Below are 15,721 nucleotides of genomic sequence, written 5' to 3'. Positions count from 1 at the left end.
GGTTATAGATCTAGACATAGTGGTTATAGAACTAGACATAATGGTTACAGAACTAAACATACTGGTTATAGTTCTTTTTGTGCTATTTCATATTAGGTTTAAATAAGTACATTTGGTACCTTATTGTTTACATTGCTCTTGGTTTTCTATAGCTTTCATGTTTCTTTCTTAAAAATTTTATGTCTGTCAAATACTGTATATTTGTGTTTGCACTGATCTAGTTTTGACATAGTTTAAGTGAAACATATGTACGCACTGCTGAGGAAGTCTGGGACTCAATCGTTTCTTTGCCTGTAACTCTGCTGATGTGCATTTGACAATAAACCTGAACTGGACTAAGAGAAACAAGATCTCATGCTTTTTTCTGTTACTGTATTGAGAGAAAGCATTCAAAAAATAAGAGTTGGAATTTGCATGTAAGTTGTGTGTAGTTTTAAATAACAAGGCCCTCTAGTAAATTGTGTATGGACTCACACAGGGTGTATATGGCCTCTGACAGGGTGTCTATGGATTCCTAAGGTGTGTATGGTCTGTCATATGGTGTGTTTCATGTATGTATAAGTGTAAGACCAGTGGACATCACTTGACTACACTGAACTCTGTAACACTATACAACCATGACACTGTTTAACATCCAGCCTTTGAGTTTCATGCGTGTAGTATACACGTTTCTCACAGTCTGTCTTAGGTGTCACAAAACACAACATTTGCACAAGATCTGAACAGGAAACAGCTAAAGCAGCTCTCTGTGTCTACAAAAGGAAGTATCAGGGGGCTTGCGTTGAGGGATGGAAATAGCCTTCCGGTTTGTATTGAGCATCCGGTGCAGAGAACAAAAGGAAATATGAACCCTTTTGGTTTCAGGCTACTGTTTGAAGTATATTTGCCATTTGTAACAGGCAAAAGGTGCGTTGCAATTCTTACGTAAAAAATAAATAAAATTGTAGGTCTTTTCACAGACTTTGAAAGGGAAGCCTTAGCTGTGCCAGGCGTGTGCCAGACGTACAAATATGACCTCCAGCGCACCACAAAGCGCAAACGGTTTGAGGATGACAGCGCAGAAAAAGATGCGGTATTTGATGGGAAAAGCAAATTCCAAATAGAAACATTCAATGTGGCTATCGATAAGTTAGTCAGCTGTCTCAGTCACAGAATTGATGCATACAAGCACCTGTGTGATCTGTTTGGTGTTCTTTTCATGCTGGAAAACACACCTGACTGTGAGTTAAAAAACAAAGCGAACTCACTTGCCTCTGCCTATCCCGCTGACCTGGACAGCAATCTTGGATGAACTGATTCACTTCAGAGCTTTCATCAGATCAGACGGACAGAATGTGCCTCCACCGAAATGTCTGAAAACAATACTTGATTGTAGATTACAGTCAACATTTCCTAATGTGTATGTCACAGGCCAGGACGAACCCTAGATAATTGTTTATTGGATACACCTGTGGCCAATTTAGATAGGGAGTGTTGGATTGGCTGTGTGCTGATATAATACTGCAATGGTTGTTTGTGAGGGGGGTTCGCCAGGCATGCTGACTGATGTATGTCATTCTTTCCCTGGGGATCGGCACGAGAAAACCTGTCTTCTAAACGCGGCTGGAAAAGGGCCACAGGGAAGTTGGGCCTTCTACCACGCTCTCCGTAACACCTCCCGAGACTGCGAAAGACGGACACCACGCCCAACGTTCTCGACTGCCAGCAGTCATCGCCTGTGGACGTAGCTTTGGCCGGCGTTGCTGCTCGGGACTGCGTGCCACTCCGTGGATCGGACGCTTTGGGGAAATCGTTGTTGCTGGTATCGTTGTTGATTAAGGAAAGACTCTATACCTTGTGTTGGGTGGTTGTCAATTGGAAAGTGATTTTTATTGTTTTAGATCTAACTTTGTAATAAAGTAATATGTGAGTTGGTCATCCGTGTTGGAGTTGTGTGCTAGAGATTTATAAACCCTGTAGTGGGTGGAGTGGTCAAGGTGTGTCCTATTAATGGGCAGGCACTTGACATGTACATTGCCATAAGACTGTATCTGACGCTTCCTGTGATAAACTGCGAGGGAGAACGGTCATTCTCTCAAATGGCCAGAATAAAAAATGAACTAAGGACAAAAATGACCCAGAGACGCCTGAACAGTTTATCACTCATGGCTATAGAGTCCGAACTCGTTCGAGACATGAACTTTGATGATCTGATAAAGGACTTCTCATCAAACAAATCCTGGAAAAGGCCTACGTTTTAGGTGAGTCTCACTGTGGTTTTGTGTGGTCCTAGCTGTGGCTCTTTACTGATGTTGATTCATGTTGCCTTTATTACTTTAACGATTTGTGTCATATGGTTGCCTATATTTTGATTAAGGTGTGTTTTACTCTATAATACTGCGAGGACTGGCTGTGCGCTTGCAGTCTCTCCCATAATATATTTATTGTGCTGTACGTGGCACGTGCCAAATAAAACAGACCTAAAATTAGTTATTTTTGTGTGGTTGTGTGTTGCCCGGTGTTATGTACGGCGTAATGGGAAGCCGCTGTTCCGCGCGCACTGTTTGCGTGTGTAGACAGGGCCCCGTGGCGAGTTTGTGTCCAGGGCCCATGGTCATGATAATCCGTCTGTGTGGGTAGTGACCGAAAGAACGAGATCGCGAATACAAGCGGCCGAAATGAGATTTCTCCGCAAGGTGTCCTGGCTCTCCCTTAGACACAGGGTGAGAAGCTCGGTCATCCGGGAGGGGCTCAGAGTAGAACCGCTGCTCCTCCGCGTCGAGAGGAGCCAGCTGAAGTGGCTCGGGCATCTGATTAGGATGCCTCCTGGACGCCTCCCTGGTGAGTTGTTCCGGGCACGTCCCACTGGGAAGAGGCCCCGGGGAAGACCCAGGACACGCTGAAGGGACTATGTCCCTCAGCTGGCCTGGGAATGCCTCGGGGTCCCCCAGGAAGAGCTGGTGGAAGTGGCCGGGGAGAGGGAAGTTTGGGCCTCCCTGCTTAGGTTGCTGGCCCCGCGACCCGATCCCCGGACAAGCGGCAGATGATGGAGGGATTCATAATTACAAACATTTCTCCTCTAAAAATATATTACTCTGTATATGATTATAATGACTCCCTTGACATGCATATGGAATAAATGTACAGTCAATAAGCGACCAAAACCAGTTGGATCTCATGTGAGGCACTGGTGTGGGTTTCCAAATGTAGAGCCTCCCCATCTGGACAAGGAACACTTGTCATGATGAAAGCTTCTTTATTCACCTGAGGTGCAGCATATCATTCACATACACACAGTGGACATTGGTCTGGGCTAGTCACTTTGCAACCACACTGACCTTTGTGTTTATTTCTTTTTCCCACTTGAGAAAACATCCTGGGCTTTCTTATGACGTCACAAATGTGGACAACCACAGACATTGCCGTATGATCATAGGAGTTCATTTATAGATGCACAGCAATGACAAATCAGAAAATTGTGTTGTGACATCTCTTCACTTGATATGTTTATTGGCAAACCACTTAAGTTCTGTATAAGTAGACATTTTACAGAGAAAAAAAAATCTATGGGTTTTGAAACATGTTGGGAGTCTGGTGGTTTTTCTTAATGCAGATGACATTGCTGCTGTCTCAGTCTTCTGCAGGTGCTGCAGTCTATCTGATGCAGCTCTCTCTCACAAGACCCCCAAATAACTCACAAATCTCACATCTGTCAACCATGAATACAGTCAAATCAGTGAAAGAAAAATGAGGAAATCAAGGAAAACGATTCATGTGATAAATACACACACACACCTCAACAAAATATCTGTTTTTCAACACTGTGCTTTGGCCAGCATTGGCATACTTGGTATATAAATGACAGACTATCTGCAGCCCATGTCTATAAATATCAAAGACCGTTTCATCTTAGTTTGTACACTGCCCCACAAAAGCAGCACTCCAGAAACAGCTTCTGGTCTTCCAATAATAGTGCTTTTTGAGGTGAGTTCAGAAATATTACTTCACCAGAAAATCAGTGTAAATCTTAGAATTGTGATTATTGCACTACCGTGCAAGATGTTACTCTCCCAAAATAACATCAGAAGATGAAGATGCATAAAATGCTATCGTAACTTTCACAGTGATGAACAAAGGCTTTTGGAGTCCCTCAGCACTGGCTAATTCTTGAAGACCTTCTAGAAGATGTTCACACTGATATTTAGTTTGTGTGTCCGTGTGTGTTCACACTGAGTGTCACATTGGTTAAAAACTAACGCCCATGCCACCAAGCTCATCGCACACGAAGACAGAAGGATCTACTGCGTGTGCCAACGTGTGATCACACTGAGTCTCACATGAACAAAGACCCCTCCTTTAGAAACCATCGACCACACCACCAAGCTCATCTTACACAAAGCCAGGAGGATCTACTGGGCGGTTGATGTTCCACTACGAGTCTTCTGGTTCAGGCAGAACAAATGGATCTTATTCTGGTTGTGTTCCTGGTGGTCTTCAGAGCTACACAGGGTAAGATACATGGCAGGCTGTACCTTGGCAGGGTGAGGTGGAGAACACTCTGTAACATCAGCACACCCAAAGATGGAGGACGGGACCTTTCTGTTCCCCTCCCTTGCCCGCTCTTTTAAGCGTGGAAGTTTGATCACGCAACTTAGAGATATTAGGGCTATGAAAAAGCACATTTGAGATTACTTTAAGTCCAATGTATATTTTAACACAAATATTATTTCAATATGAATATATTTAAACATATCCAAACCTTTGACTGCGAAGTAAATCAATGGTAACGCATTTTACATTTTTGCAGAATGAAGGTAAAAAAAGCATAAAAGTTAGTCACAGTAAAAAACAAATGTTATGACAGGTATAGAAATCTTATGTTATCAATTGGTAGCGTAGGACTACTACACTGGTATTCGTACCAATTGGGGATACATTGAATTAATTGTTACTGAGGTTATAACTGTTTTTTGGCTACAGAGTATGTGATGTCTGATGTGAGTACTGATAAGTCGATTTTAGTTGTCAAAGAGGAAGTTATTTTACATTTTTGCAGAATGAATGTAAAAAAAGCATAAAAGTTAATCATAGGTGTTTAAAAGTTAAAAACAAATGTTATGACAGCTATAGAAATCTTATGTTATCAATAGGTAGTGTAGGACTACTACACTGGTATTTTTACCAATTGTGGATCGATTAAATTACTGTAATTGTTACTACTAATGTTTTTTGGGTACTGTGTCTGTGATGTCTGATGTGAGTACCGATGAGTAGATTTTAGTTGTCAAAGAGGAAGTTATCATTATCAGCTAGGCCTGGATCATAGCTGAGATCCCCGGATCAGTCATTCTGCTAAATGCATAAATGTAAAATGTAGATTTTAGTTGTCAGAGGAAGTTATTTAATATATATATTTTTTTAATCAGGTTCCAGAACCTGTAATCTTTCTGACACTGTTGGAACTGTGAAGTGTTCTGGAACTTTAGGAGAGCCATTCTTCCTTCAGCTGACCTTGGACACAACTGGAAAAGAGATTACACTGTACAAAACCAGGGATGTGAAACATTGGGTTGTCTTTCAATTCAAAGTAAATTTGACGAACATCTTGCATCCAGACTATATGAATCGGACTAAGTTCTTCACCAATGGAACCTTCTGGCTGGACTCAGCATTGAGGACAGACAGAGGTTTGTACCAACTTGAGGTCTTCAATTCAAATGGAAATTTGATTCAGAAAGTGAACATGACCCTTGAGATCAAAGGTAAGTTTGGTATTTTTTTATTTTTGCTTTTTCCTGTTTTACTGTTACGTAATGTTTACTTCTATGAATTCTACTGTTTTCAACGTCTGTCTAAATGCTCCCTCTGCCTTGCACTTCCATGTGTGTGTGTTTGTGCTGATGTGTGTGTGTGCATGAGTGGTGCATGTCTGTTGTTTGTATGTGTGTGTGTGTGTGTGTGTTTGTGCTTGTGTGTGTGTTTGTGTGTGTGTGTGTCAGTCCCCGTGTCTGAGCCAGTCCTGTCTCTCATCTGTCTGTCTGGAGGAGAGACTCAGGTCACATGCTCCTCAGAGGGAGAACCTGTGGAGTACCGCTGGAGTCTGGACAGCCAATCACTGACCGACATTAGTAGCTCCAACCAATCTCATCACACCACCACCATCACCTTGCAGGGTCATATGACAGGAAGTGTGACTTGTGAAGTTGAGAATGACGTCAGTATCAGCAGTAACACTATCCAACTTTCTGCCTGCTCAGGTACAGTCAAGAGAGAACCAAAGAGGAAGAAGTTTAAAATCACAGTTTACAAGCTGACTAGAATGTTTACTTTCCATGAAAAATTAATGCAGCCAAAATATTCCTGTTTTCTCTTGACATCTGTCAATTGTCCCGGTTACGGTTGTCCCATCAGAGTTTCCTGACATATTTTTGACTGTGACGGTTTCTGTCACCGTGGCGACCCTCCTCTTCTCTCTGTTTCTGGGCATCAGACACCTTTTGAAGAAGACCAGGTCCCAACATGTGCACTCAGGTGAACTGCAGGAGCCTTGTCTCTCTCTAATGAAATACTATCCCTGTCCTAGACCTAACCTTGTCCCTAGGCCTAACCCTGACCAAGACCTAACCCACTCCTAGACCTAACCTTGTCCTAACCCTCAGGTGGAGGAGGAGAGGAAATGATCTACGCAGACGTGATAGTGGGGAGGAGGAGAGAGAGAGACACACCCTCTCCTGTTCCTCAGGAGGTGGAGTACGGACAGGTCAAGGTGGCTGTCGCTCTGTAGAGACGCTTGTGTTTGTGGGGGGGAGGAGGAAAGGGTGAGGATGAGAAGGAGAGGGTGGGGGAGATGAAGGTGTGGAGGAGGTTAAAATACAGAAACAAATACATTCAAATACAAACATTCATTTATAACTGTAAATTGTCCTGTATTGTCAATCATTCATTACTGTAATTTGTTCTTTACTGTCATCCATTCCTTTGTGCCATTCCTTATGCACCATCTAGTCCAATAAACTGTACAGACATCATGCAATCTGCTAGTGTGACTTTTGTATTTTTTGGCTGGGGTTTAGCTGTGATGCACGCACGCACACACACACACACACACACACACACACACACACACACACACACACACACACACACACACACACACACACACACACACACACACACACACACACACACACATGCTCACCCAAACATAGACACACACAAAAATACCTACACACACGCATGCATGCACACACACACACACCATTTTTTTTTTATTAGATTGGGATACATCAGATACTCTGGGGATTTTTGTGTTGTGTGTCCAAATGTGCCTTTAGATTAGGGTTAACTTGTCCTGCTTTATACAATTGATAAAACGCCACGATCGGCTACGAATGGCGTGAGGCTGTTAACGCTAGATGCACATTTCTCCCTGCCGGTCACCAAGCCTTTCATCTACTCTGAGCTTTCCTTTTTTACATGTAATGCTGACATGATACGTAACACCATTTTCATGTATCTGTAAGCCAAAACAATGCAATGAAAAGAAACATTATTATAATATATATTTATATAACTTTGAATCCCCCAAATCCTCCTCTACTCCCCTCTAATGCACTTTAAATTTAGCAAAAATGTGCTACAGGTTAAAAACAAGAAAGGGCACCAAAAAAATCTAGTTGAACAAAAGTGAAAATAGGACAGAATAAAAGATTCAGCCAATCAGCCAAAGGCTCTGTTCAAAAGGTGGGTTTTGAGGCTACGTTTAAAAGCATCCACAGTCTGTGGTGTCCTCATGTGATCAGGGTGACTAGAGCATTCCACAGACTGGGAGGGGCTGATAAGGATGATAAGGATCTGCTGATCCCTCTGTTTGGACCTCAGGTCCTATAAGTCTGTCATGGGGTTAAGGGTTCCTCCAAACTGTTATCTACAGTTTGGAGTAAAAAAACACTCTCTGAAACCTACTAGTCAACCTCATTGAAGACATGTACTTGATCATGTCTCAATATCCTCCCTACCAGACTTTCTTCATGGCCCCTGTATGGCCAAAACAGCATCCCAAAGTCTTCCTTACCCTGGCTGGGAAAATTGCATTGGAGGACCCAACCCTTACCCGGGGACAGGTAACTTACTATCATCAGTAAACCCACACTATAAGCATCTGTACTTCTTTGTCTTCCATTGGCAGTACAATGAAAAGCAAAATCGACAGTTCGGACTGAACAGTTTGGTCATGTTAAGTTCCAGAAAGTCAGGGTGACTGTGTGGTTCTTGTTGTGCAGCCTGTCTTGCTACCTAAGCCTGACGCCAAGAAGGAAGAGTCCCTAAGTGAGGAGGAACCTGAGAGGTGGTGGATACCTGGAATGCCTCTGATTTTAATTGTACCAGGCGCTCTGCTGGACGACTGCAGGTAACTCTGAGTTCGTCTTGTGGACTTCTGTGATTCTGTATCAAAAACTATTCACAACGTCCTACAATAACTACAGGTGGTGTGGAAATGTACTTTCGGTCCTGTCTGCAAGTTAGGAGACTGAAGTTCAATCCCCAACATATTGCATTTTTTTACGGAACAGACCAATCACCGGAGCGTCTGGTTCATCCCACTGTTCCTGGATGAAACAGAATGTATTCCTGTGTATCTTTCTCAAGGTTCTGTAGCTGTATCTACAATTAAACTGGAGGTCACAGGGTTGCAGGTCAGTCAAGCACCTAATGTTCACGAGCCGACAGATGCAACTTAAGGGTTTTCAGCTTTGCACTCGTAAGGCTGAGTGTCAACCTTCCCCCACCGCTCGTATGCTAAAATCTAGAGTTGCTCGACAGCAACTTGATGGCACTCACACCCCATTGTGCAACTTACTGTGCCATTGCTAGTCATATGTTAATAAGTAAGCGTCAAGATTCATTCATTTGCAATGTTATTAAATGTATATTATATAGTATATAATATCCTTACTTTGACCATTCTCTGATTTAACCCATAGAGTCAAATAACTGTAACTCTATTGGTATTGGCATTCATTTGGTTCATGGTAATACACTGTTAAGTTTTCCATCTTCCTTTAAACCATAGGGGAATTAGTTTGAGTTGTTTGGCCAATATTGAACCCCCTACACTCAGACTGTATGTTAGTTAGTTATGAATGATGAGTTCTGTTTTGTCCTCCCGAGCTACTTGGTGGTAGACAGATGACCCCATGTCATGTCCCACCATATAATACATGGAAGGAATTCCTGTATTTTGAGGATGGCCAGGTACACTTTTCTTGTTGAAAAATCACATTTGGTTGACGATAGTCACTGTTTAATGGTCTACTAAACATCTAGAGATGTTCTGTATTTTCTAATCACAGGAGGTGGAAGTGAAAACAACTTTTGAGGCCTTTGCTGAGGCATGAGGTGAGACTAGGACAACAAGTTGGTCATGCTCCAACACTGAGTCCATCTTCACTGACCCTCCTCGTAGTTCTCCTCACACCTCTCCGTCACCCCACTTTGACAACACTCCTCAGGTAAAATCTCTACACTCTCATCTTCTTCTACCTCTGCCAATGATCTCACTCGCCACTGAGTGAAAAGTGCCTTGAGATTGAGACCAATGTTGCTTTTGTGTTGTAGGAGTTTGAGGAGGATGTTGTGGAGGAACCAAAGGTCCAAGTCCCCTTGATGCAGTAAGTACTGTAGGAACACCGGTTGAAAATAGTACTACCACTCTGCTCTGTACATAATTAAACGTAACTTTTTTTTTTCTTCAGCACATTTCACCATGTATATTTTCTCGATACGGGAGCTATTTTTCCTAAAAGGGAACCAGTGACTTTGAGGGTAAATGTTGTTAAATACTGCCAGTTTAGGCACTGATAATATTGTTACAGTATTGCTAGTTCCTGGTGCTGCTGTCAGCATTGGAGCAAGGTGTACCCCACATTTCTACTGTACAGTTAAACTAGTCTTCTGAAGATGTTAGGAAGGTATCTCCTGAACCAGGACATATCTGGGTATTCAAACACACCCAGGACATTACACTGCTCCAGCTCCAGGGTAGTCTATACACCTAGGCTAGGTTAGGCTCTATAGCATATACACCAACTCTAGTTTAGGCTATATAGTATATACTCGTAGGCTAATCTATATAGCCTATGCTTCCAGGTTAATCTAGATCAGTCTATATAGTCTATACCCTAAGGCTAGTTTAGGTTAGGCGATATAGTCTATAGTCCACAGGCTAGTCTATATGTTAGACTATATACTCAACACCCCTGGATAGTGCATATAGTCTATCATAGGTTAGTCATATGGTCCAGTGTGATCTATATGCCTCTAGGCTAATCCAGACTAATCTATACCCCTAGGACATCTAGGTTAGTCTATTAATTATATTCTTTATAGCCCAAGGTTAGACTGTATAGTCTGGGTAGTCTTTAAAGCCTAGGCAGTCTTTATACCTAGTCTATTTAGTCCACGGTGGTCTAATTATCTTTACGCTAGTCTATAGATTCAAGATTAGTCTTCATAGTTCAGGTTACTCTATTTAGTTTAGGTTACAATATATAGTATAGGTTAGTCTACATAGTTCAGGTGACTCTATATAGTCTAAGGTAAACATTTTTAGTCTAGGTTATTCATTATACCCCCCAGTCTTTATATCAGTTTGTATAGCCTGGGCCTGGTCCTGGTCTTGATTTTGTAAAGATGATCTGAAGCAGTAATTTGCAGTTGTTCTGTAAAACTGTTGTGTGTGTGGTCCTGTAAATAAAAGTTTATGAAATTAAATACATAGACACAGTGGCATTATGTTTGTCTGTGCTTTTCTTTGTGAAGTGTGCATATTTGTGTAGATGTATATGTATTAATATACTGGAAGTGTGTAGGTCTGTGTTTTTGTAGGTGTGTGTATTTATAAACTGGATGTGTATAGGTCTGTGTGCGTATTTGTGTGTGACTCATGCCCACTTTAGGCTTTATATATCCTGATAGACACTCACACACACACTCACACATACTGACAGAGGTCATCGGTCTCACTGCTTGATGCCAGATCTTCTACTGTGGTCGTGCGAAGTGTTCCGGGAGGTTCTGCTTCGCTCCAGGTGCGAGTGAGTCTCTGTACATCCTACGGAAAAGAAAAAAAGTGTTTTTAGGATCTAGTCATCTTAAAATACATTAATAGTGTATCCAAAGCAACCTAGTTTAAGTTCTCAACACTGGTGTGCAGTTTCTAAACACGGATCAGGATGTGCAGATTCAGGGCAACTCTGTTCTATGAGGGAGAGTACGTTATCTGCTCCACATGGGTGTGAGTTTGTTTTGCCAGTGTGCATCAGAGGTTCCTTTTCTCTCACCAGTTAACCCTGTGACTGTAGCTAAGCCTGCCACTCATTCTGCCCAGTCAGCAGAGATGGGCCACAGTCTGGTCCTGGTAGTGTTCTCTATCTACACATGATCAGTACCACCCTGCTGTGTTTTAGTGTTTTCTGCGGCCAGTCGCAGGGTCTGTCGGTTCCTTCAGGAGAACCCAGATGAGGTTCCTTTCTGCTTTGGCTCTCGAGGAGAACTGTTGTTTCTCAATGAGAATCCTGGCCACCAATTCCTGGAACAAGAAGTCATACTGCAGAATGGAGATGTGCGTATCGCACGATCCTTCCCCGGGCCTGTCTGGGATTACAGTCTCTATCCAGGGTACTAGAGCCGGGCTGAGTTCTTCTCTAATGAGAAATTGTGTCTGGATCAGGCTGAGAGAAGAGACACAGGGAGATACAATCTGAGAACCTACAACACCGCTGGATATCTGCTCTGGGACCTCAGCCTGGACGTGGAGACTGAAGATAGGAAGATTGAGACTCAGGGTAGAAAGGTAGGGACTGAGGGTACTGAGCAAGTGAGGACTCCTTTTCAGACAACAACATATGTAGTCTTGTCCTTCTACTGGTTTTGGAAAACGGTTTCATAAGTGTAGAAACGGATGTAAAGCTGATGTTCAAGCGCTGTGTGTGTGTCTGTGTCTTGTGTTGATGTGTGTGTGTGTCAGTCCCTGTGTCTGAGCCAGTCCTGTCTCTCATCTGTCTGTCTGGAGGAGAAACTCAGGTCACATGCTCCTCAGAGGGAGAACCTGTGGAGTACCGCTGGAGTCTGGACAGCCAATCACTGACCAACATTAGTAGCTCCAACCAATCTCATCACATCAACACCATCACCTTGCCAGGCCATATGACAGGAAATCTGACCTGTGAAGTTCTGAATGATGTCAGTACTAGCATTAACACAATCCACCTCTCCACCTGCTCAGGTACGATGTACTTACCGTATTTTCCGCACTATGAAGCGCACCGGATTATAAAGTGCACTGTCAATGAATGGTCTATTTTCTATCTTTTTGTATATATAAGGCGCACCGGACTATAAGGCGCATAAAGCGAAACAAGATAACTCAGTCCGTCAAACTTTATTAAACGCGTTCACAATAACTCTCAACATTGTTCAAACGTTAATGAGCGTATTCACAATAGCTTCCAACCTTGTTCAGTTGTAGCACGTAAAAAAACCGCTAAATCGAACGTTATTCACAATGTAATATTATGGCGAAGCGACACTCCTGACTACGGTAGCCTGATGCTGTAAGCGGTGCGGGTTTGTAGTTGACCAAAGTCGCACTAAAACATTTTGACAGAGCACCGTGAACCACAAAAAATCGCTTCCAGGTTAGTAAGCACAACCAGAATTAATCAATTTATAAGGCACTCCGGATTATAAGACGCACTGTCGTTTTTTGAGAAAATTAAAGGCTTATATTATGGAAAATACGGTACGTATTCATACGTATCGGGGGGGTTTGAACCTGTGACCTTTTGATCTGCAGCCAAGAAATCTAACAATTTTCCACAATTGCGTGCTCTACCCTCCCATTTCCCTATATCTACCCCATCTCTACACCTTTCCCCCCATCTTTCTCTACCTTCCCACGTCTATCTTCCCCCCATCTTCCTCTATGTACCCCATCTCTATACCCTTACCCCCTATCTTTCTCTACCATCCCATTGCTATCCATCTTCACCCAACTCCATATCCTCACCTCCTCCCATCTCTTTCTGTCTAGTGGTCTCAGAGCGGCTCCTGTATATGGTGTTGATCAAGGGAGTGGCTGTGATGGCCGTCATCCTCCTCCTCCTCGTCTCGCTGTGTGTTTGGCTGAGTCAAACCTCCAGGCCCCGCCCCTCCGGTACAGGTGAGGAGGCCACACCTCTCTCTGGTCGTAGGACTAACACCCGGGGTTTACTGTTCCAAAGACATGCTGTAACTCTCTGCACTAAAGCCTGGCAGGCATTGTGGTGTAAGGCAGGATGCGCCAAACCATCTCTGTCACATTCACTGGGGTAGAGTCGTCTCATGGTGTGTTCTGAGTGAAGAGTTGGTACATTCGAGGGGTACAAGTGATCACATTGTGTTTCCATCTAAACTCAGTGGGAATCCACCTTCTGCTGTGATACTGGTACACAAACTGTCTATTATCTTCTAGCTCTTCAGTCAGCTGACCCTTCTACTTCCTGGTCTTTGATCATCTGACTATCCTACTTCCTGGTCTTTGATCAGCTGACTCTCTTACTTCCTGGTATTTTATCAGCTGACTTTTCATGTGTGTCCTCAGGAGATGTTGATCGGGGGGTGGACGTTGATGACATCATCTATGTAGAGGTGGTGAAGGGCTGTAAGACAGACAGAGATCAGGCTCCACCTCCTTTCGACAAATTCGTCTACGGCCAAATCAGGATGGACCAACTGGAACAAGAGAGCTGAGATGAGGGGCATATCAGCTCTCGATAGTAGCTATCGAACCAAACATAGTAGTTAGACATAGTGGTTTAGAACTAAACAAAGTGGTTATAGATCTAGACATAGTGGTTATAGAACTAGACATAATGGTTACAGAACTAGACATACTGGTTATAGTTCTTTTTGTGCTATTTCATATTAGGTTTAAATAAGTACATTTGGTACCTTATTGTTTACATTGCTCTTGGTTTTCTATAGCTTTCATGTTTCTTTCTTAAAAGTTTTATGTCTGTCAAATACTGTATATTTGTGTTTGCACTGATCTAGTTTTGACATAGTTTAAGTGAAACATATGTACGCACTGCTGAGGAAGTCTGGGACTCAATCGTTTCTTTGCCTGTAACTCTGCTGATGTGCATTTGACAATAAACCTGAACTGGACTAAGAGAAACAAGATCTCATGCTTTTTTCTGTTACTGTATTGAGAGAAAGCATTCAAAAAATAAGAGTTGGAATTTGCATGTAAGTTGTGTGTAGTTTTAAATAACAAGGCCCTCTAGTAAATTGTGTATGGACTCACACAGGGTGTATATGGCCTCTGACAGGGTGTCTATGGATTCCTAAGGTGTGTATGGTCTGTCATATGGTGTGTTTCATGTATGTATAAGTGTAAGACCAGTGGACATCACTTGACTACACTGAACTCTGTAACACTATACAACCATGACACTGTTTAACATCCAGCCTTTGAGTTTCATGCGTGTAGTATACACGTTTCTCACAGTCTGTCTTAGGTGTCACAAAACACAACATTTGCACAAGATCTGAACAGGAAACAGCTAAAGCAGCTCTCTGTGTCTACAAAAGGAAGTATCAGGGGGCTTGCGTTGAGGGATGGAAATAGCCTTCCGGTTTGTATTGAGCATCCGGTGCAGAGAACAAAAGGAAATATGAACCCTTTTGGTTTCAGGCTACTGTTTGAAGTATATTTGCCATTTGTAACAGGCAAAAGGTGCGTTGCAATTCTTACGTAAAAAATAAATAAAATTGTAGGTCTTTTCACAGACTTTGAAAGGGAAGCCTTAGCTGTGCCAGGCGTGTGCCAGACGTACAAATATGACCTCCAGCGCACCACAAAGCGCAAACGGTTTGAGGATGACAGCGCAGAAAAAGATGCGGTATTTGATGGGAAAAGCAAATTCCAAATAGAAACATTCAATGTGGCTATCGATAAGTTAGTCAGCTGTCTCAGTCACAGAATTGATGCATACAAGCACCTGTGTGATCTGTTTGGTGTTCTTTTCATGCTGGAAAACACACCTGACTGTGAGTTAAAAAACAAAGCGAACTCACTTGCCTCTGCCTATCCCGCTGACCTGGACAGCAATCTTGGATGAACTGATTCACTTCAGAGCTTTCATCAGATCAGACGGACAGAATGTGCCTCCACCGAAATGTCTGAAAACAATACTTGATTGTAGATTACAGTCAACATTTCCTAATGTGTATGTCACAGGCCAGGACGAACCCTAGATAATTGTTTATTGGATACACCTGTGGCCAATTTAGATAGGGAGTGTTGGATTGGCTGTGTGCTGATATAATACTGCAATGGTTGTTTGTGAGGGGGGTTCGCCAGGCATGCTGACTGATGTATGTCATTCTTTCCCTGGGGATCGGCACGAGAAAACCTGTCTTCTAAACGCGGCTGGAAAAGGGCCACAGGGAAGTTGGGCCTTCTACCACGCTCTCCGTAACACCTCCCGAGACTGCGAAAGACGGACACCACGCCCAACGTTCTCGACTGCCAGCAGTCATCGCCTGTGGACGTAGCTTTGGCCGGCGTTGCTGCTCGGGACTGCGTGCCACTCCGTGGATCGGACGCTTTGGGGAAATCGTTGTTGCTGGTATCGTTGTTGATTAAGGAAAGACTCTATACCTTGTGTTGGGTGGTTGTCAATTGGAAAGTGATTTT

General features: G+C 43.0%; 1 protein-coding gene across 1 annotated transcript; it reads left to right on the top strand.

Annotated features, from left to right (window-relative positions):
* Nucleotides 1–5,599: 5,599 nt before the first annotated feature.
* LOC146245671 (uncharacterized) lies at nt 5,600–13,770 on the top strand. The gene is made up of 9 exons (XM_084683434.1): nt 5,600–5,741; nt 5,979–6,236; nt 6,391–6,510; nt 6,639–6,760; nt 8,262–8,389; nt 11,464–11,602; nt 11,711–11,825; nt 12,053–12,265; nt 13,622–13,770. Exons 1-9 carry the CDS (start codon nt 5,600–5,602, stop codon nt 13,768–13,770), a joined length of 1,386 nt encoding a protein of 461 aa, XP_084539560.1.
* The last annotated feature ends 1,951 nt before the right edge of the window (nt 13,771–15,721 follow it).

This window comes from Hypomesus nipponensis, chromosome 20 (genome assembly GCF_054491055.1).
Source record: "Hypomesus nipponensis isolate SF chromosome 20, ASM5449105v1, whole genome shotgun sequence".
In the NCBI taxonomy this organism is placed as follows: Eukaryota; Metazoa; Chordata; class Actinopteri; order Osmeriformes; family Osmeridae; genus Hypomesus; species Hypomesus nipponensis.
Note: the sequence above shows the minus strand (reverse complement) of the source record. Positions and strands in the feature narration are given on the sequence as shown.

Bases quoted from the DNA above. Each gene is read 5' to 3' on its own strand.
- LOC146245671 (XM_084683434.1), top strand. From the start codon at position 5,600: ATGAATCGGACTAAGTTCTTCACCAATGGAACCTTCTGGCTGGACTCA. The intron at 6,761-8,261 runs TAGAGACGCTTG...CTTGTTGTGCAG, and splicing joins TCAAGGTGGCTGTCGCTCTG to CCTGTCTTGCTACCTAAGCC. The intron at 11,603-11,710 runs GTGCGTATCGCA...TGTCTGGATCAG, and splicing joins TCATACTGCAGAATGGAGAT to GCTGAGAGAAGAGACACAGG.